A 22,332-nucleotide genomic window follows, 5' to 3' on the forward strand; every position below is an offset into this window, starting at 1 on the left:
TTTTTTTTTTTTTTTTTTTAAAGACTAAGCTTCTGACCAACATAGAATAAGATCCCATTACAAGACTAGTGAGGGAAAATCTATCTAGAAATTATTTTTAAACCAGTCATCATTGTGGTGCTTGGTGGCAGTCTCCTGGGGAATACACTGTTGTGTTATATTACCTCCTTGGCTCTTTACAGATCAGCAAGTCGCTCGGATGGAAAAACTAGCTGGTTTGGTAGAAGAGCTGGAGGCCGACGAGTGGCGGTTTAAGCCCATTGAGCAGCTGCTGGGGTTCACACCCTCTTCAGGTTGATGCTGCCTGGATGGTCACCTCTGGTGGGAAGCGCAGAGCCAGCGAGGGACTTTCTCACAGATTACATAGCCATCCAGAGATTCACAGCTACATCACTGAATTGTTAATTCACATTTGTACTTGGTGTCTCTGTATCTATCCACAAGCAACAAATACTTAAACATGTTATCTTGCAGGGAAAATTTGTGTTTATTTGTTTTAAAAAGTATTGGGAATCAGATTAAGACAATCATTTTCAGGGAACCAGGAAGTTTAGGTTTAAGAGATATTTATAAAATTTTCACGAGCCAGGTAGGGCACATGCCAGAATTGGCCAACTGCATGGCGTCTGTCCTGTCATCCATACAGTGCCTGGAAATCTTCACCAGTCAAGTCCAAGGTCAGGATCTATGGTTATAAAATACATTTCTGATCTAAAACAGTTCTTTCTGCAGATGAATGTGATTTCAACTCAGGACCTGTCCAAATGAATTTTCAAATGTTTGGGTTTTTTCTATTTTTAGACATCTAATTCAATAGATTTTAATTTTTTCTAACCTCTTCTAAATATGCCAAATGCTGGCAAAAAGAATTGCTTTTTGAATATTGCAGCATTTGTAAAAATAGCAAAATACTTTTAAACACAGAGATCTTGAGTTCATCTCATTGGTGGACTCAAGCAATTCTATAGCAAATAAATCCTCTGAAAGAGCTCCAGATTGGTGTCTTTATCCTTTCAAAGCATCAGGGATTTGGGATAGAGAGAAGAGGTCAAATCATTTTTTACAACAAGGGAATCTAAAAACCATTTCTCCTTTGGTAGATTTGCTTTACTTCAGGGATATTTGTCTTCATAGAAGTATATGGATTTATTTTACTGATATTTCAGTAGGTTTTTATCCCATGATAGGGAAAATCCTGGGAGGCTAAGAGGTATCCTTTGGTCTCCCTCATGGGACCCCAAGGTCCACACTGCACAGTTAAGAGAATCATTTATTGTAGTGTCTGCAAATTTTGCCTTAGACAACATTTGGCTTTTTCCTCATTAATAACTTTTACCTGATCTGCTTAGAGTTGCTTAATTATAGATAAATATAATCCCAGTAGCAATTGGCCTTAATCTCAGAAGTTCAAAATGTCTATCACGTACTACCTGCCAGGGAGGTGGTGACCTCATTCAGTCACTAAGGAGTCTGAGCCCAGTGAAGTTAAAGACCTGCTCATAGTCACATAGCCCAGGCAGAAGAAAACCTTGGAACTTGGAATAGATCACAGTTGCTTGATAATTCAGCTCACTATTCTTGTCTCTAAAGCCAATCAGAGCACAAGAAGTACCAGCCACAAACTCACCTTTTTCATATCACTATTTCTCAACCAAAATAAATAAGTTCTATGTTTGAAAGCATTTGAGTTTCCTAACAGTACTTTTTAGTATCAATCATCTTCATAATTACCAAGGGAAAAATTAAAAATACCTAGACCACAATAAATCTTTAAATTGGATTTTCAGTGACAATTTAGGAGCAATCACTACCTTCCTCTTAATTTTTCATTTGTATAACTGTGCAGCATAGGCACTGTATTACCTCATCTTTACCCTTGGATATTTGAACTTATTATAAAATTTTTTCTCTAAGTTGGACATATTTTTTTGCTCTCAGCAGAATCAGACATTTTTTTATATGACCTTAGAAATTGAAGAGATCAGGCCAGGCGCAGTGGTTCACGCCTGTAATCTCAGCACTCTGGGAGGCCGAGGCGGGAGGATCACTTGAGCTCAGGAGTTCAAGACTAGCCTGAGCAAGAGTGAGACCCTGTCTCTACAAAAATAATAGAAAAAAAATTAGCCAGGTGACTAAAAATAGAAAAAATTAGCCGGGCATGGTGGTGTGTGCCTGTAGTCCCAGCTCCTTGGGAGGCTGAGGCAGGAGGATTACTTCAGCCCAGGAGTTTGAGGTTGCTGTGAGCTAGGCTGATGTCACAGCACTCTAGCCCAGGCAAGACAGTGAGACTCTGTCTCAAAAAACAAAAAACAAACAAACAAAAAAAAGTCTCAGAATTACAGAGCTGGAAGAGAACTTACAGATCATCTAGTTCACCCCTTGTTTACAGACAGGAAGTCAGGACCTTGTCTGTATTCTCAGTACCTAGAACACTATCTGGCAGGTAGTAGGTGTAAAATAGGTCTTTGTTATGTAAATAATGCATGAATTTATGTGTTTGCCCTATTTTAGAAACTATACTAGCTAGTTCCAGTGCAAAATCCATAGTGGAATAATGGCTGGAGTAATTTAGATAGTGGGCAGAGCCAAGACTATAACCTAGATCTCAGCCCAGAGCTCCTTCTATAATGACACACTGACAGGAAGCTGTGGAACAAATGGAAACTGTTCCAAAGCAGCCAGGTCTCACGTGACCCCATCCATGTGACGAGCCAAGGCAAACGAAGCTGGTGGCTGCCTGGCCTCCTCACAGCCTCCTACACACGGGCCTGGTGGTAGTGCCATGTGTCAGCGTCCACATGCTAGTCTCCACCTCTCAGACACTTTAACTCCTCCAGTCTTTCAAGTTTCCCTAGGAGAAGTTGTTCTCCTAAATCAGCCTGTTTCATTTTTATAATATAAGCTGTTTAGAGCAGGTAATGAAACAACATACAATTTATTACTACCAAAATAGAGGAAATGTTGCTTTCCAAATGTTTCAGCGGACACTTAGTGGGCACTTACTGTGTGTCTAGCATCTGCTAGATGCTGAGGATATGCTGTAAAACAAGACACAGTCATCAACCTCAAGAAGTTTACAATTAAATATTAAGAGAAACAAAAAGGTAAATTTAAGTGTAAAAATTTCTGTGGTAGGGGAAAGCACGAGGTGCTGTAAAATCCCATCGAAGAGGCAGCTGATCCAGCTGGGCAAGGGGTCAAAGAAGGCATCCTAGAAGGACAGTGTTTAGGCTGAGACCTGAAGAAAAAGTGGATCGGGTGGGAAGGAAGGAGAGAATGAAATAATGCGTGGGCCCAGGGTGGGAAAGGTCACCATGCTTTTGTAGGGCTGCGAGTGGTTTGTTTTGGTTGACTCACAGAGTATAAGGGCAAGAATGGGACAGAGAGCAGGACCTGGTGGGCTTCGCTAAGGAATTTGAACTTCAACCAGAGGACAATGGGGAACCCCTTAAAGGGCTTGAGGTAGGAGAATGAAAAGACCTGGTTATGCTTCAGAAAATTTAGTTGGAGGGAATGGTGGGGAATTGGCAGTGGTAAGACCCAGATTCCTTAGGAAGCTGCTGTGGAAATCCAGGTGAGAGATTCTGCAGCCGGAATTAAAGATGTGGAGACAGGAGGATGGATTTGGTTTGAGAGTTACTCAAGAAGTGTCATATGTAGGACTTGGTGACTGGTGGGACTTGGATAACTCAGGGAGGACACCCAGGTTTCTTGTGTCAGGAGCTGAAGGACTGGTGGTACCAGTCACTGAGACAGGCGTAGAGAGAGAGGAGCAGGCTCAAAGAGATGTCCAATAGGCTCTATGTGTCTATAGTCCAGGAGGGTGGGCTGGGCTGGAGTTAGACCCGGGCCTCACCAGCCTAGAGATGCTTATTAAGCCAAAGGTGGAGATAGACAGAAGATCCCAGGAGAGCTCCTGGAGTGAGGAGAGAATTGCACCAAGGAGGGACCCTTGAGGAACTCTGACATTGTAAGGGACCGGCAGAAGACGATACCAGGAAAGCAACTGGCAGGAAGTCACCAGACAGACAGCAGGAAAACTAGAATGTGGCGTTAGGGAAGCCAAGGGGAAAGGACATTTTGAGAAGGAGGCTGCAAACAGCAAGTGTGTGCTGCAGCCAAGCAGTTGGGTGAGGGGGATGGAGAAGGCCTGGGAGAGGCTCTCACCAAGGAGAGCGCTGGTGAGCCTGTCTCAAGAGCAGCCGTCTCAGCGGTGTAGTGGAGGCAAGGCAGGCCACCATGGTGGGAGGGCGAGTAGAAGGGGAAAGTGGGACCACATCCAGGCAACACTTTCAAGAAGTTCCTCAGGAAGAGAGGCAAAAATTAGGGACTGAGGCGAGAGCTAAAGGAGGACACATTGTCAAGGGTTTGTGTTTTTTCTTTGACTATGGGAAGGGACAAAGAGAAAGGGGCTGATTGGGGGTGAGGTCCCTGAGGAAGTGGGAGGAGATGGGGTCCAGAGCCCAGTTGGTGTGAGGGAGGGGAAAGGATGGGTAAGCGTGTAGGTGAGGTGGCAGGAAGCTGAGGGAGGTTCCCAGCTGATGGCCTCTATTTTCTCTGTGAAGGAGGAGGCAAGTTGGTGCACTGCCTGTGTCCCAGGGTCAGAAGGATTGCCAAGCCCTTTTACGGGCCTGTGCAGTGACAGCCCATGAATTTGCAATGGCACCAATCTTTGGGAAAGTACACCAGCAGCTCCCAACAGCCTGGCAGTAGGAATGGAAAAAATGAACAGTGGTGGTTAAGGTTTTGCATGGTAAGGGCAAGGGGGTAAGCAAATTGTCGGTCTAGGATAGAGGGAAGGAAGTGAAAACAAGAAGGGGTTGCCAGAGGGAAACTAGCAGGGTCAAACATTTCTTAAGGGCCTACTATGGCACAGGCAATATGTAGAGAAACCGAAATTAAATGATAGGGCAATAGTTCCCAAACCTGGCTATGCCTCAGAATCCAGCTGAATAAAAATACAGACTTCCTGGCCTCATTTCTGGGGTCCAGTAGGTCTAAGGGCAAGGGGGTCAACCGCATGTCACTCTTACATCGTGAGCTTTGGGAGGACTTGGACCAGGGGAAGAAGCAGATGAGTAGACAGACACGAGGAATATAAACGGTGTGGTAAGTCCACAGCCCTGGTCTGCACAGGCTGCTGTGGAAGCCAAGAGGGCTTGGAGGTGGGAATGATGGAGAAATGGCAAGGAACATTTCCTAGAGAAGGTGAGCCTGTGCTTGAGCATGACTGGTGTGTCGGCGCTAGCCCAGCAAAAGGGGGAAGGCGTCAAAGAAGCATTCTGAGCACAGGGAGCAGCACGCGCCAAGGCAGGAACCGCAGGCCATTTGGTGTGGCTGGAGCACGGAGCATAAACAGGGGAGTGGTGAGAAGTCTCAGGAGAAGGAAGCAAGAACCAGACTGTTCTGAGCCCTGTTCACCATGCTCCACTTTCCATCCAGAGAGCATTTTTCTAAACAGCCAAGGACGCCTAAGACAGAGGCCAAGAATCCTGACTTTCACAATAAATAACTTAGAAAGCAGGCTCCTTTCGTGCCCTGCAGGGTTGGACCCTTAGGCGGGTAACGATGCATTGAATGTGATCTTTGCAGACCACTAGGTGGTGAACGGTATTTTTGCTCTGCCTAGAAACAGCAGTCACAGATTGTTATTTATTTACTTTTAGGGAAAGGCATATGTCCTAAGCTGACAAAGAATTACTGAAGGAGCCTTCCTTCTGGGCTCTGAGCCAAAAGCCAGGATAAGAGGCAGCACGAAGTGATCAAATTTAAAGTCTGTGGATATCTTAGATGTTTTTCCCTCAAATGTTTTCTCCTCCTTTTTTCCCTGGGCCCTGAAAGCCCGAAGCAAACTCTCACATCCTCTCCCTCCCTCTTTGTTCTCAGAAATGTCCAGGCATGTATTTGAAGATAAACCACACAAACACGGGCATTTCATTTGTTTAGCAAACCAAGAGGTCATGTTTGGGGGAGCTGTTCAAGTCACACTCTCCCCACTTAACTTTCTGCAGTCTCCAAAATAGAGTCAATCTGGAATATTCTACAAAGTCAGAGCAACTTAGCTCTCAAAATAAACACACCCATACTGGAGAACAATCTAGGACATTGCCATCCCAGACCAGTGTCATTCCCCAGATAGGCTTATTCTGTGATTGGGCCTCGATGCTAAAGGCTAGAGCACTTTTTGAAAGCACTCCTGGCCAGCACAGTGGCTCACACCTGTAATCCTAGCACTTTGGGAGGCTGAGGTAGGAGGATCGCTTGAGTCCAGGAATTCAAGACCAGGATAAACCATATAGTGAGACCCTGTCTCTACAAAAAATTTAAAAATTAGCCAGGTGTGGTGATGCACACTTATAGCCCCAGCTACTTGGGAGGCTGAGGCAGGAGGATCGCCTGAGCCCAGGAGTTGGAGGTTGCAGTGAGCTATGACAACACTACTGCACTCTAGCCTAGGCAACAGAGCGAGACCCTGTCTCCTAGGAAAAAAAAAAATGCACTCCTGTTAATGAAAAAGAAAATCAGCCTCTCCCAGCCAGCCCAACATTGCAGCTGGAGTACAAGACACTGTGGCCTCCAGAGACCTATGGACTCAGGGGCCAGGAAGAAAGCAGGACACCATCCCCAGGCCATTTGTCAACACGAGAGGTGTTCATCACAAGAGCTAGAAAAGAAGCTGGAGAGGAGGGGGATGAAGGATCAAGGAGGAAGGCAGTGCTTGCTGTCTGAAAGCATGAGGCCTGACACCACCTGTGGTTAAGCCTTATCCAGGACCCTGCCAGCCACGGAGTGTCCTCATTAGGCAAATAGGAAAACGAAGGCTTAGCCCCAGAGGTCTGCAGCTCGTGACAAGGCACATCTCCGACCACAAAGAGGAATTTCTCTCCCAAGGACAGATAGACAATCTCCCATTCTGAGTTGTTGCCATTGCTTTTTCTAGTCCTGCTGGCTCTATAGCCAAAATGAGCTTTCTGTTAGCGAAGAGTTAGGCTCCGAGAAGGTGCCAATTGAATGCTCTTAGATTTAGAAGCTGCGGAGGGAGGTGGGCAAGTCAAGTCTTTAGTGACGGCAGGAGTGATCACGAGTTGGAACCCGCATCTCTCATTTTGGCACACAGGGTCTCAGGGTGGGTACAAGCAGTACCCAGGCACTGGGAATCCCAAGAACATTCATTGTGGTTGACACGTAGTGAGTGAGGAGTTATGTGGGGCATTGTGCCAAGCACTCCCACACACGACGTTATTTACTCACGGAAAGGCCATGTGGGATGGGAGGAAGCCACCAAGGCATGGCAGGGATGGCAGAAAGAATCCCTCAGCCTCAGAGCTGCAGGGTCCTTAGCCACCATATTAGTTTGCTAGGGCTGCTATAGCAAAGTACCATAGACTGGGTGGCTTAAACAACAGAAGCTTATTGTCTCACAGTTCTGGAGGCTCAAAGTCCAAGATCAAGGCGTCGGCAAGGTTAGTTCCTTCTAAGGGCTGTGAGGGAAAAGATCTGTTTCAGGTCTCTCTCCCTGGAGTGTAGATGGCCATCTTCTCCCGATGTCTCTTCACATACTCTTCCCTCTGTGCATGTCTCTGTCCAAATTTCCCCTTTTTATAAGGACATCAGTCCTACTAGAATAGGGCCTACTCTACTGATCCCATTTCAACTTGATTACCTCTGTTAAGACCTATTCCCAACAAGGTCACAGTCTGAGATACTGAGATTAGGACTTCAACATAGGAATTTGCAGGGGACACAATTCAACCCATAACAGTGATGTCTTACCCAATCCTCTCCTTTAAAAAATGAGGGTATTGAAGCCTCAAGTGGGAAAGTGATTTGCACAGGCTCACACATCGAGTTGACAAAACTAAGACTAGAACACAGGTCTTCTGGGGCCCTGAGCTTTCAGCAGACTTCCCAGGAGTAGCGGCATTGCCTGCTTTTGGAAGCCCCTCCCCGAAGAAGGGAATCCTGAGCTTGGGCCAGTTTGGGAAGCACCCAGTTGAATCTCTTTACAGGCCTAGAGTGAGGACAACAAAAACTGTCCGACCAACCAATATCTGGAAAGAGGCTCTGAAATGCCAGCGTGGAAAGAGCCCTATTAACGGAGTTTAATATAGGCACTGGGTCTTCTTTTCAATGGCCAAGCCCCTCATGGAGGTGGCGGAAATGCCATCTGTCATGCAGAGCTCTGCTCCTTACTTGCTGCCCCCACAGCGCCGTTAGCCAGAATCCAGCTGGGATTGTGCTGGGCTTCTCTGGGCTCTCCCCCTTGTTCACTTTCTCTGGACCCACCTTTGCTAGGGCTGGCCAGAAGCTGGTAGGTCTCCATTTTGCAATCTGTTGTGAAAACTCGCTAAGAAGGCATTTTTGAAAGCCTCATGCAACTTGCAGGAGTAACATAAATTTAAGAGCCTTGTGTAATCCCAGCTACTTGGGAAGCTGAGGTAGGCGGATCACTTGAGCCCAGGAGTTCCAGGCCAGCATGGGCAACACAGTGATACCCCATCTCTAAAAAATAAATAATTAGAAAAAAGAACCATGTAGTCTTCAAAAACAAGGAGACAAAAATTGAGATTGAATATAGCACAGAAGTGTGGGTGACACCAAACCACAGACTGAGTTGATAGGCTGAAGGGAAGGAAGTGAAAAGTTCACCTTGTCCTTCCTCTAACAGAGGGCTGCTGGTTTTGCAGAGGTTTGCTTTTTTAAAAATTTTTCATTCAATAAAAATAGCTCGGTAGGACAACATATTATAGCATTCGTGGAAATAAAAACTAGGAACCACATCATAGGATGTTCTGCTCCAAACCTGGCACTGATACGCCAGGCAGTTCCAAGTTCCTTCTGATTTATGCAACAGCAGTAGAGGCCCAGGTGGGGTCTGGCCTTCAGGGAGGAAGGGAGGAGGTGGTACAGAGGCATCAGCTGTTTCCCTTGCATCTGGGCCAAGACCCTGACCACGGCTAGAAACACAGCTTTGTCCCTGGTCTGCTTTCTGCGCTGGAAAAAGTTTCCACCACAAAGGGTCGATTCAGGAAACCAAGGTTAGAGGCAAACGGGTCTTATTTGAAAATGGTGAAACTGGGCAAGGCCTCGGGCTTCCTGCATTGATTGCTCTCCTGGGGCCTGGGAGCAGCCCAGCGGGGTGGGGTGGGGCCGCAGTGCAGGTTACAGGATGTGAAAGTGGGGACCGAGGTTAGGAAAAAGAATAAAAGGCTGAGACCAGAACACACCCGGCAGAGGCCATGTGCAGGTCTCTTCTTCAGGGTTTCCTGTGGGTACGCTGAGAACATAGCGTTCTGGCTGTGAACTTACCCGGCTCAGCCGGCTCCACACTCAGTCCCTGGGTCCTAGTGCTGCCCTTGCCTGCTCAGCCCTCGCTGCCTGCACCTGTGCGAAGCCCACAGCATAACACTGGGAGGCCAACTGCTCTGTGTCCTCCCTACTGGGTGAGGCCCCCAGCCACCAGAGTGTGACTTACCACTTAGATACTGACCCAAAGCGTCTTCGACATGCTGAGTGCTGTCACACACAGCATTTCATGTCCCTCATAACTTCAGATGTCAAAACTGACATTCAGAAAAACTGAACAACCAACGTCAGTATTTCTTAAAGGTCTCCTGTCACTTCAGGATAGCTGACTGTGAAGCATTAATTTCAACCCTTGAAATGAATGTGAGCCTTTGCCTTCAAAGTTTCTATCCAGGTGAGTCTGAGAATAGGTGGCTCAGAGCCGTCCAGAGGAGCCTGAGCCAGAGCCCTGCCCTGCTCAGAGCCGGGAGAGTCTGCCCTCTGCACGACCTCCCTCAAGCTGCCCCTCTGCCACCATGAGCCCCTGTGCAGCAGCCACACCAGGCCCTGGACTGTTCTGTTAGGGTCCCTGAACTCAGAGGCTGGGGCCAGCCTACGTAGCCAAGAATAAGCGAACCAGCAGAGAGGGAGAGGGGACTTGGGAAGGGATGGAGGCTCTCTGGTTAGAAGAGATTTTTGCAATTTTGAAACTGAATTTTGGATTATACGTTCCTCTACTAGGCTGCAATCCTTTCTGTCCAAGTCATCTTTGTATCCTGTCCAACGAAACCCTTTGCCTTTTGTGTGCAGGGTCCTTGATTGACAGTTGTTGAACGACCTGAATGAAAGACACTCACTAGAGGTCCTTTCCTCCAGCTATGGCCTGTAATCACTCAACCGCACACTGAGCACCTACTGTGTACTAAGCACTGACTGAGACAATGAACACACAATTGCCAAAAACAAAATTACAAACAAAGGAAAGGCAGCCATGGTCTGTGCCCCTCCTAGAAATCTTTCCAGTGGAAAGACAGACATCCAACAAGTAGGACAATCCCAAGGGCTCATGATTATCTTAGGGGGGAAGTCTAGGATAACGTAGGTGAGCACAGAGCAGGGAGACCTAATGTTGAGGGCCCAGGAACGTCTCCTTGAGGAAGAGATCTTTAAGCTGAGGTCCAACGGGGAGGTAGAAATTAGCCAGGTGAAGGAGGCTGGGAAAAACGGTTCAGGCAGAGCTAACAGCATTTGTGAAGACCTAGAATTTAGAGAACAGGTGGCTTATTGAAGGAACTGAAAGAAGTCTCGTACATCTTCCGAACTCCAGACAACAAGATCTTCTAACTCTCATTCTAGGAGAGAACCCCAGGCATTGTTACTGCCAGTAAGAAAGGAATCTACTGCCTCTTTGTGGCCTTTCCCCACACCCCAGCCTTCAGGCCTAGCAAACAGGAGGAATCCTAAAAGATGGCTGGGACACATGCAGGCAGAAGGCCATGGGTGTGGCTGGGAGGGCGGGAACTGGTCCAGGCACCCAGACCCTGGACTAAGATACTGGGCAAGTCCCTTCTCACCTCTATCTGGACCTCAATTTTCATGCTCTATGGATCCTCAGCAGTTAGCACAACACCTGACACGCAGACTTTTTTGAATTAATGAATGACTTCAGTTTCCATCTGTAAAAAGATTCCTTGCAGTGCTAACATTCTGGGTCTGAGACCCACAGTCATCCCTGCCCAGGATTCTTTGAGCAACAGAAGCACCATGAAAGGAACAAGCACAGTGCCCAGCACTTGTTTGTTGCATGAATGTTTGTTGAATGAATGAGTGAATGTTCTTCCTGAAGTCACTATAAAAGCTGTGACAGATCCTGGCTTCTCTCAGCAGCTGCTCTGATCGCCATCCCTCCTAACCCTGTGCAAACATTGTCACCCACTCACTCCCCAGGGAGATGTCAGGTTCAGTGGTGAAAATGAACTCTGGCTCATGCCGTTAGCACTCCATCCTAGGGGAAGAAGATCTAAGGTGATCGAGAGGTAGGAGAACAGACAAAGGACTAAGCTTTTCAGAATTTGAACACATATCTCATGTAGCACTGTCTTATAAACACCAAACCTGCTAGATATTCTACCCAACCCTGTAAACAACTAGAACTCACCAGGACTTGCTGGCAGAACTCTGGAAACGAACAAGTGTTCCCAGAGCCACCATGTTCCCTGTTTGCCCTGTGCCAGGCAGCTATAGGAAGGGCAAGAGTTCCCAGCTGGGCACACCCTCAGATACATTTTCCCTCTCCTGTGGGTTTCCAGGCTAGCCACAGAAGCCTGATTCATCCACAACCACACTGAAACATAGAATTAATTTCAGCTATACCCTGGGTGAGCCAGGCCATTATGGCAGCCAAACCAACACTTACAGTATTATTTCGATGGGAAAATGTGTTCTGAGCTCCAAGCAACCAAATTATAAGTGGGACACAGGCACACCCAGGTTCAAATCCCAGTTTTAACACTTCCTAACCATGTGGTCATGGGCAAGGCACCATCCTCCCTGGCCTGTTTCTTGCTTTGTAAAAAAATACCTCCTATAGAAGGTTCTGGTACAGACTAAACAGACACCAGGGAAAAGGCCTCAGCTGCTCATGGCACACAGGGGCTTTTGCAGAGAGAGCCTGGAGAGGAGACTCCAGGCACAGTACTTCCGAGGGCCCTTATCTGGCTCTGCGTGGGGGCAGCATCACCACTGGACTCAGAGCAAGTGTCTATGAGATAAATGAGCGGCCGTCTTAGAAATCACAGAGCATTCCTCTATCTTTGACCTTCTGCAGGCTTTCACTGGCTTATCTGAGCCAAGAACCTTCTCCTGCCCCCACCCATCCCGCTCTCCCCCATCTCTCCGTGAACTGCATTGTTCTGGCTTCCTCAGCTCCGGTCTGGGAAGGGGCTTAGCCTCCGGAAGGGGCCAGAAGCCCTGGCCTTTCACCCTGGACCTGCATGTTAGGCTGGCTTGCCAGCGGGCAGCCCACGAGAGCAAGCAGGAGGAGGTGCGCTCTGGGCACGCCACCGCGGGTGGAAGGCAGACCTCCTCCCGCTGGGCTTTGGCTTTGGCCCCTCCTAGATCTGTTTGTTTCCCTGCAGCAGCCAGAACGGTCTGTACCCGAAGGATGGTGCTGATGGCCAAGGAATCCGTAGGGTCCTAAAGGTCGACCTTCTTCCTTTCCTTTCCCGTGTTCCCGTTCCCAAAATTTAGGGTTTCCTGGCCTTGGGCTTGTTGTCCCCTGCCTAGGGTCACTGGCACTATGGAGGTCAGTCACCTTGAATGAGCCCCACCCCGCGCCCCCCACTGCACTGTACTTCCCATGTTCCTCCCCTCTAGGTGCCACCGTCTGCAGCCTCCTCCGTATTTCCAGGTCCTGTCAATCTGTCCCCGTCCCCATCTCTCTGTGGTACTGCTGCTGGGTCTCCTCTGCTGCAGTCCCATCCCCCGACTCTACCCATCACTCCCAATCCTGTGATAGCAGAAAACGAAAACAAAAAGGTCCTTGTGAAAGTAACATGTGCTTACGGTGAAAATCCAACAGTTACTTGCTTAGCGCAGTGAAAAAGACAAAAAAGAAAAAAATAAATAAATAAATGAAAAAAATCCAACAGTGCAGAAAGCGTAAAATGAAGAAGCAAAAGCCTCTCCATCCCTCGGAGATAATAACCTCCGCGAACAGCTTCTCCAGTATCCTTCAAGATGTTTTCTTGGCATGTTTAAGTATGTACATCTGCAGAAGAATGTCCTCTTTTCTTTTTGTCCTCTAGAACGAGAATAGAGTGTACAAATTGCTCTGCAACTTGTTCTTGCCACCTAACAGTATATCTTGGACATCTTTCCAAAATCTACCTCCCTCTTTTTTTTTTTTTATTTTATTTAAAATTTCACTCATCAGTCAACTTGAACCTCCCTCTTTTTAACGCCCACATAATTTCCCATTATTTGGATGTACTGTAATTTATTTAACTGTTTTCCTACCAGGGACACTTAGGTGGTTTTCCGTTTTTGCAGTCACTCCTAATTGGTTCTCTGCCTCAGGTCTCAAACCTCCAATCTGCCCTCCACACCAGTTAGATTCCACTGGCAATCGGATTTCTCCTTCCCAGCTTAAACATCTTCCTTGTGTTAGGGTCATTCACTAGATGTCTTATCACCCCCATACCTTAAGCTGCTCAAGGCAGGGTGTTGTCTTGGAGCTCTGCAAGGAGCTCTCTCCAGGCCTGTCAACTCAGCTATTTTTGAGCCAGTCTCAGCAATGCCCTAGGGCAATGTTAAATAGTCTTTCCTTCTTTTCATACATAATGAGTGGGAACTCTGTGGGCTGGGCTTTGTGCAGGTCCCTGGGAGATCCAGAATGAAACATGCAACTGGCCTCCTGGAGCTCGCAGTTGAGTGGGAAAGTCCGCCATTGGACAGCGCACAGATGCGTGCATTTCCTCCGATGACAAAGGGAAGGAGTGCTTTGAAAGGAAACAGAGAAGAGGGGATGGAGCATGTAGGGAAGGCCTCTCTGAAGAGGTGGCAAAGTGCAGTGAAGAGACACTAGCAGACTGTCGGATCAGGTTCCCATACTGGGCCGCTCTGGGCACTTCCCCTTTAGTCTCCTAAAATGTACAAGAAGGGGAAACCCCCTTTCAGTTTTAGCTTTCTGTGACAATAATAAATGCTATCAGAGTTCAGAGGAAGCAGCGTTCCCCACTGCCAGGGAGAGCTCAGGAGATTTCTCACTGATTCCGCGTTGACCTTGTGTCACATTTCAGCTCTAGTTCCATTCAATTCTGGGTCAAATTCTTGTTGAGCATATACTGCACATATCTAACACAGGGACAGGGGTGTGTGTGGTTGTGTTGGGGGGGAGCTGTGGAGGCGGTGGTGGGTGTTCAGATTTAAAATACATGACCGGCGGGGTGCAGTGGCTCATACCTGTAATCCCAGTACTTTGGGAGGCTGAGACAGGAGGATCACTTGACGCCAGGAGTTCAAGACCAGCCTGAGCAACACAGTGACACCCTGTTTCTACAAAAAATAAAAAATAAAATTAGCTGGGTCTTGTGGCACACACCTATAGTCTCAACTACTCAGGAAGCTGAGGCAAGAGGATGACTGGAACCCAGAAGTGAGCTATGATCATGCCAATGCCCTCCAGCCTGGGAGACAGAGCAAGACCCTGTCTCAAATAAATAAATACATAAATAAAATAAAATATCTTTGGCCAAGGCGGGCGGATCATTTGAGCTCAGGAGTTCGAGACCAGCCTGAGCAAGAGCGAGACCCCGTCTCTACTAAAAAGAGAAAGAAATTAATCGGACAACTAAAAATATATAGAAAAAATTAGCCGGGCATGGTGGCGCATGCCTGTAGTCCCAGCTACTTGGGAGGCTGAGGCAGTAGGATCACTTGAGCCCAGGAGTGTGAGGTTGCTGTGAGCTAGGATGACGCCACGGCACTCACTTTAGCCCAGGCAACAGAGTGAGACTTTGTCTCAAAAAAAAATAATAATAAAATAAAAATAAAAAAAATAAAATACCTTTGAAGGAGTTTACAATCTGTTGGGGCATCAGACCCAGGACTGGATCGATCGTTTCAATGTAAGCTATTGAGGGAAAAGAGCAACTCGTCCACAGCTACACTGAGCACTGGCTTCAGAGGCAAGCAGGCCTGGGCTGGACTCCCTGCCCCGCACTCCCCAGGAGCGGAACATGAACCTTGCCAGGTCTGTTCAAGGAAGACTTCCTGAAGGCTCCTGAACTTGAGACAAGCTGGGAGTGTGAGCTGCAGCTATAAGGTGGAAAGGGCATCAGGGAAGAGTAATTGGTGGGAAGGAAGGAGCAAGCTGGAAGGGAAGCCACATGAGACCACAGAGGCACAGCATTCCACAGGGTAAAGGGAACCTGGGCAAAGTCAATTATACCAGCATTGAAAGAAAAATCCAAGTGAAAAAGAGCAGGTTAAGGAGTGCAGGCCTCCCCCATTCTTCTCTGGGGCCAAGGATTTTGTGCCCCAGAGGGGACACCAGATGAGAGAAGAGAGAAATTTACTGCTCCCTCTGCCAGTCTCACTTGCAGGTCTATGTGTCTGTCTCTCTTTAGTGTGATTAAAAATACTGTAAATTATATGCTTATACTTGTTGATGTTCTCTTTATGATCCACCGTATGTGGCTGTATATATTATGCACATCTACATACATATTACTGTGCAAAGTTGTATACACAAAGCCATGCATACTGTACTTTATGGAAAATTTAAGAGCGTTTCAGAGATAATTAGAACCATATGTGATTTTCCCCTCCTGGGATGTGGGAGGGAGATGAATCTAGAGATAGGCAAGGGCCTGCCCTGGAGGCTTGCTAGGCTGAGGCGGTGAGCCAGACTTGCTCCAGAGGCAATGGGGAGCTATTAAAAGGTTTAGAGAGGGAGGCCCTAGTGAGGCTGCATGAAGGTAAAATAAACAAAAAGTTCCAAACTCTCCTTGTTTCAACTTAAGAAAACAGAGTTGCCTCTACAATATCAGAGGCAAACCCCAAACCAGTTCTGCCCACAACTCATCTCCGTGCCTCATTTGCTCCATCTGTAAAGGAAAGCCATAGTGTGGGCCTGTAAGACCATGGAGTCAACCTTGGCAAGCAACGAGGTCCAGAGGCTGAGGGGCTTTAGTGGCTTTAGGCCTAGCAAACCCCAGAAACACTGTCGTCAAATCTGAATGTCACTCTCTGCCTCCAGGACTAGCCCCGGACTTGGTGCTTCCACGTTGGGATCCTGTTCCAAGGGGGCAGAGCTTGGGGAAGCTTCTGCAGGCCTACTGATGCCCTTCTTTCCAGGGCCAGACACTCCTAAAACTTCCCTGCAAGTGAAGTGACACACCTTATTGTGCAGTCCTCAACAAACACAGCAGCTGCACTAAGTGCTAAAGAAAAGCTCCCATAATAACCGTGTGTGATAATAAAAAGATAAAGAGGCAAATGGGTATGTAGGTCAGCTCAAAAATAGTCACCCACCCACTTGGCCTGGGTAGCCATTTGTGCCAGATGGGTACAAAGGTTTTTCTTGCTTCCCCTCCCAAGCTGATATTCCCTGCTCTTTTGAAGGTTGCCTTCAATAAAAGTCCTGCCTCCACTAGCTGGAGGTAGCCTGGGCAGCTCTGAACTACAGCCCTGCAGGGGCAGGCCCTGCTCCCTGCACCCTCTCCACCAAATAAATCCTGGGGTCAGAGGGCACAGAGGCCTCTCTGACGTGGGTTCTTGGGGCTAAGACGGGGTTGAGGGTGGTGACTCAGAGACATTCTCCCCACACCCCCCCTTCCGTCTTGTGTGCACCCAGGAAGCCTCCCCCACCCCGACAGAGACCGCTTTGTTAACACAACCCGGTCGGAGGAAAGTTACAGCTTCAGGGTTGTGCGCGCCTCCTCGGCGTCTACCTCATTCCCCCTCTCCCCTCTTGGGCCCCCACCAAAAAGGCACCGACCCCGCCTCCCCGCCCCGGCGCAGCAGCCAGGGCCCCGAAGCGCTGAAGTCAGCATCCCTGCGGCGGGTCCGCCTTCCTCCCGGACGGTGGGAGGAGCCTCCCTCCTCCCGGAGTGGGCGGGGCCAGGGCCAGCCCCGCCCCATCCCACTCCCCCTTCATCCCTCTCCCGTCCCTCAGAGCACGTTCTCGAAGTCACGTCCCTGCTTCCCCCCAGTAGGGGGTCGGCGGGGACAGGACGCCCCCCTCCAGTCAGCTGCTCAGCATCTGTCACCTCAGCCGCTGGGATCCCTTGAGGGTGCATCTCGCCTCTGGGGGGAGGGGAGAGGGAGCAGAGGGTCTTCCCTTCCCCCATTCCTGCTGGCCCCAGACTGGCCACTGCAGACCACAGCGAAGTCAGTTAAGCTCTTGTGTGCACCAGTTCCCAGAGCAGAGTCTAGAAGTTTTTGTGTTTGTCTTTTAAATACAAAAAGATTCGGCAGTGGCTCCTGGGTACCTATGCCAAAGTCTGTCCCTTTGTGGGTTACAAATGGGACAATTGGGGTGGGGGAGGGGCCCTCTTTTTAGATTACTTCCCAGATTGGCCTTCTAGGACCTAGGGGACACCAGAGCTTGCGGCGGTGGGGGGGTACTGGGAGGGAGGATGTGGTGACAGAATCACTGTCACTTCTGGGACTGAAAGTGTCTAGCTAAAGGGAAACCCCTGTGTGTCTATCTGCCTTGCCATTTGAGTCAGCACTGCTGCGCCCTGCTGAATTCTGCAGGGGGAGGAAGGACCTGATCAGATAAAACAAGGGCCAACCTAGAGAAAGTCTTTTGTGTCAACAACTCCATAGTGACTTCAGGGGTTCACTCCACCTGTTCCACACTCTAGCCCCCCAGTAACAACCCCTCTTTCCAGCCTTTACATCCCCTTTGGCTTACAACTAAGGGTGTCAGTGGCTTGGGATCAAGGAAATGAGCCTTGGAGTAATGGCTCCAGCCTGCTGACCTGCTGTGTGACCTTAGGCAAGTCACTGCACCTATCTGAACCTCAGTTTTCTTATCTGTACAGTGACACTGATGAACCCTGTCCTGCCTACATACTCTACACAAATATTACTTGTTATTTTTATTGACAAAACTATGAAAATCTTAAAGGATATGGAAGTGTTTTTAAAATCATGAAGAGCTCCACAAGGGTCAAAGATCTTTGTGAGGAGGTGGCAAAATTGCTAGGTGGGGCTAGCAGCTCCCATCACCTGCCAGCCAAGGAATTCCAGACAAAAGCCCAGGATGCAGAGATGCAGACCCTGGGTGGCTGCCTTTTGCATAGACTGGAGTTTCCCAAGCCTTGGGCTTCTAAGGCCACTGGAGATAAAAACGAGTGAGGTTAGAGGATTGGCAGAGGGTTGAGGAAGGGGATCCAAGCCAGAAAAAAGAAAGTTCCCGAGACTTGAGTGAGGCCTAACTGCAGGGAAAGAGGAAGATCATGGGCTTCCTGCCCTGCAGCTCAGGCCTTGTCCACAAAGTGGGGAGGTGGGGGCTGGAAGAAGCTCTCCCAGGGCCTGCTTGCCCTAACATTCAAAGATCTTAACGTTCTTTCTGCTCACAGAAGAATCCTGACAGGGAAAGGGATGACTCTTCTCTCTGCCAAGCACCCTAATCTAGCCCTACTCACCCTGGCCCCTTGGGATATTAAGAGGCTAGATAGGCCCTCCTGGTCTCTTTTCCCCTCTGAAAACAAAAACAAAAACAAAAAACAAAACCATAATAAGCTCATCTGCTGCCCAGGCAGAAGGTGGGCCTGGGTTCTGACTGCCCCCACTGTGGCAGCCCCTGATCATCCTTGCTATCCCCTGCCACACACTCCCTAGATTGATAAAAAAGCCCACCCTGACCCTGCTTCCCCCTTTGAGATATGGCAATTGGAAACCCTCAAAAGTCAAAAACACTGAAATGGCTGGAATACCTCTTTCTACCTTTTCTGGCCTCTGTAGGCCAGGCCTGGGATTTTGGGAAAAGCAGTTCCAAGGAAGCTTTCACATCTTTTTCCTTTGCTATGATCCCCATGGAGGTTGAAGAGGCCTTTGAGATTCTCTAGTTCTGGGTTTTCAAAACTGGGGTATGAAAAACCGAACACTACATGAAGCCACAGGATAAACACAATGTATCTTTCCTTTTATTAAAAGTATTTTTTTCTTTTTTTGGAGGGAGAAATTAAGTAATTTAACTAGTAAGTCATTGAAAAGTTTGCTACTAAAGTTAATACAGATAAAATATATAGTAGAATGCAAAACTGCATTGTTTGCAACAAAAATACTGGGCTTTAAAGACATGTTGTGTTTCCTGAGGGCTGCTTCTGGGCCATAGCCCAGAACCCTACTCATCCTTAGTAGCCAAAAAGCCTGGAACTCAGGTCTGTTGCCTGCTGTTTCCTCACTCCACAGGACTGGCCTAGCTCTGGAAATCAGGAGCCATTTAGCTTAGGCTTCGGGTACTAACTAGAGAGGGGAGATTGCCTAGCCCTCCTCCCATCTTAATTGTTTTCTTTCCTCATAAGGATTCAGAACCCAGGAGGGAGAGGGATTTCAGTTAGCTGGAAGAAAGCTGGAGCAGACAGGATGGGGTTCCTTCCTGAGAGCCAATGGAATGGGGTAGGGAGAAAAGAAACAGTGTGCTGGTGTCAGAAGAACAAAGTTCCAAGCCTGGCTGGCTTCCTAGGACCACTCTGGCTTGGTGGGAAGCCAGATGCATGGGGAGATGCCTGGGCTGGGTGCAGTCTGGTAGGCTGGGCTGGGTGCAGTCTGGTAGGCTAGGCTGGCTGTGGCTTGGCCGCTGCTGGGGTAAACAAAGGCCTCTCAGAATCCTGAGGCCACCTTCCCACTTCTCAAGACCCCTGTCCTTTGGCATGGTGGTTTATCAAACCAGCCCTTTGTGGGGTTCTCACTGCCCTGCCCCATCCCCATAGGAAATGACTTCTTGTGAAACCTAGGACCCCAGCAGAACTGGCTGGCTGTGAGCTTGCCATCATCACGTACGAGCCTTGTCTCTGCAGCTGGAAGCCCTCACCTGCCCCTCACCCACCCAGGCCCTATCTATCTTTCCAGGAGTTCAGCAGCCATCCCAACTAAAGGCAGCAGAATTACCTGGAGAACTTTTGTACAAAAACATCCCACCCAGACCCACCCAATCAGAATGGGGGCTGGGAAGATGAGAATCTCTATTTTTTACAAGCTCCTCAGATGATCCTAATTATTAACAAGACTTGAAAGCCACCGGTTGATGGAAGGATTACTGGACTCTTGCTTTAGGCCTCAATGTCTTCATCTGTAGAATGGCACTATATTTGTTCCTCAGTGGGCTCATAGATAACAGATTTTAAAAGATACTTTGAAAGGCTGCTCAATACATTGTATTGTTAGTATTTCCTTTTCAAAAAGCAGCTTCATTTGCAAAAAGGCTCCCTACTGAGTTTTTACTCTCACTTCAGCAGGACAATCCAAATCCTCCTTGAGGCCCTGGGCTTCAGTGTTTCACAACCCTCCCAGTAAGCCAGGTGCGTTTATAATCTTGCTATTTTGACCAAGCTGTTTGTTGTTTTTCAAGTAAAAAAGCCACAGAAGTCCTGGGAACGCTTTTGCTGGCTTCTTCTCCACCTCCTATCACTCCACCCTCTCCCTGCCGCCCTGACCCACGCTGCCCCTGTCACTTCCACTACCCACAACAAGAAGTTTCCAAAGGGCTGCGGAGGCGCCCCAAGCGGAGCAGTGTAAGCAAGCTGGCTGGCCTTCAGGGGTTCCCATCCTGAATTCTGGGGTTCTCAGAATCACACCCCCACCCCAAGATCTGGTTTAACTTCCCAAACCCGACTGGGGCGGCTTGCCAGACCGAGGCCCTGGGAACCGGTGCACAGGACAGGAACCGCCTGAACAGGGAGGGGCAGGTGGCCGGGAGTGAGCGCTCATTGACTTTAAATTGCAGGCTTCCGCGGGTCCCACGGGAATAGAGCACAGCTCAGGAAGGGGCAGGGTTTCTATATGGTCTGGGCGCTGGCCACAGAGACTGGGACATGGGGCCTGCTTACCAACTCCAGAAGCCTGGGTCACCTGAAATGTGACATTAGCCCACTCCTGCTCAGAGGTCAGCCAGTGTACCTACCAGGGTTGCCTGATGCAGATTCCATGTTGCACCTTGTGTCTATATGATGAGTGCTCCCTGGGGGGCTCCTTCCCAGAAGACACATGGAAATGCGTAGACTCTAATGGAAACGGCATCCTCTGAAGTAGTGCAAAATGCAGCCCTACTCCCACCAAGGGAACATATATTTCAAAAGCATTTTGAGGGGAGTGACTGCTTGATGGGTACAGGGTCTCCTTTAGGTTATAAAGATGTTTTGGAACTAAATAGAGGTGGTGGTTGCAAAACATTGAGAATGTACTAAACTCCACTGAATTGTTCACTTTGAAATTGTTAATTTTATATATGAATTTCATCTCAATTAAAAAAAATGTTGAAGTATTGAAGGGAAAGTACTGACTGTTTTAAAAGTTTCCCTATAACAAATCAGCCCTCTGCATTGTGTCACCTTTCTCCCCAGCTTTCTGGGATCACTGACTATATTCCAGCCAGAAGAACTGAGTTGTCTCAAAAGCCCTGCTCCCAGACCCCTGAGGAGGAGGGGAAATGATCCAATCTGTCCAATGTTCTTGGCAGCGCTTGTCAAAAAGAGAACAGAAAGGCAATGCCAAGGTCCTCTGAAGGGCCAATCCATAGGCGGAGCCAGATCCTGGGAGTCCAGATGTAGGTCTGTGTAATTCTGGGAAAAGCCATGTTCTTCTCTGGGAGGCCGAGGTGGGCGGATTGTTTTAGCTCAGGAGTTCGAAACCAGCCTGAGCAAGAGCGAGACCCCGTCTCTACTAAAAATAGAAAGAAATTAATCGGACAACTAAAAATATATAGAAAAAAATTAGCCGGGCATGGTGGCGCATGCCTGTAGTCCCAGCTACTCGGGAGGCTGAGGCAGAAGGATTGCTTGAGCCCAGGAGTTTGAGGTTGCTGTGAGCTAGGCTGATGCCATGGCACTCACTCTAGCCCGGGCAAAAGAGTGAGACTCTGTCTCAAAAAAAAAAAAAAAAAGCCATGTTCTTGCCTCACATAGCTATCCATTTACCCATTCATTCCTTTGTTCATCCAAGGAGCATTCACTGCACCTCTGCTATACACCTGGCACAGTGCTGGCTGCTGGAAGTCAAGATGAGTGGAAGACCATCCTCGAGCAGCTGTCTAGTGGGAAGACTATAAAGTAGAAACAATTATTAATAACAGAGATATGCACAGGGTGGAAGGATGCCCTGAGGAGGGCACCTAAGGGATGGGGGGATGGGGGCAATGGGGAAGGCTTTATGGAGGAAGGGATGACAGAGTTGAGTCTCCAAGGCTGCTAGTGGGAGCATGTCCAGGCAAGCCCAACCTGCAGCCAGCCTTGGCCTGAGGGGAGTGGGAAAGGAAGGGGAAGACACCAAATGTAGGGTTTATAGGTTTTCCGAGGGCTGGAAGAGGCCTGGCTC

The 22,332-nt window shown here is 48.4% G+C and overlaps 1 protein-coding gene across 3 annotated transcripts in view; it reads left to right on the forward strand.

The window, feature by feature from the left end:
• Positions 1 to 994, forward strand: part of ANAPC16 (anaphase promoting complex subunit 16) — a 13,097-nt gene extending 12,103 nt beyond the window's left edge. For all 3 annotated transcript variants that reach the window (XM_012663283.1, XM_012663284.1, XM_012663285.1), the window contains one exon: positions 183 to 994. In XM_012663283.1, the coding sequence (XP_012518737.1) occupies positions 183 to 298 (116 nt within the window). In that variant the 3' untranslated portion in view covers positions 299 to 994. The remainder of the gene's footprint in view (positions 1 to 182) is intronic.
• The last annotated feature ends 21,338 nt before the right edge of the window (positions 995 to 22,332 follow it).

This window comes from Propithecus coquereli, unplaced genomic scaffold (assembly GCF_000956105.1).
Source record: "Propithecus coquereli isolate 6110/MARCELLA unplaced genomic scaffold, Pcoq_1.0 Scaffold80, whole genome shotgun sequence".
NCBI lineage: Eukaryota > Metazoa > Chordata > Mammalia > Primates > Indriidae > Propithecus > Propithecus coquereli.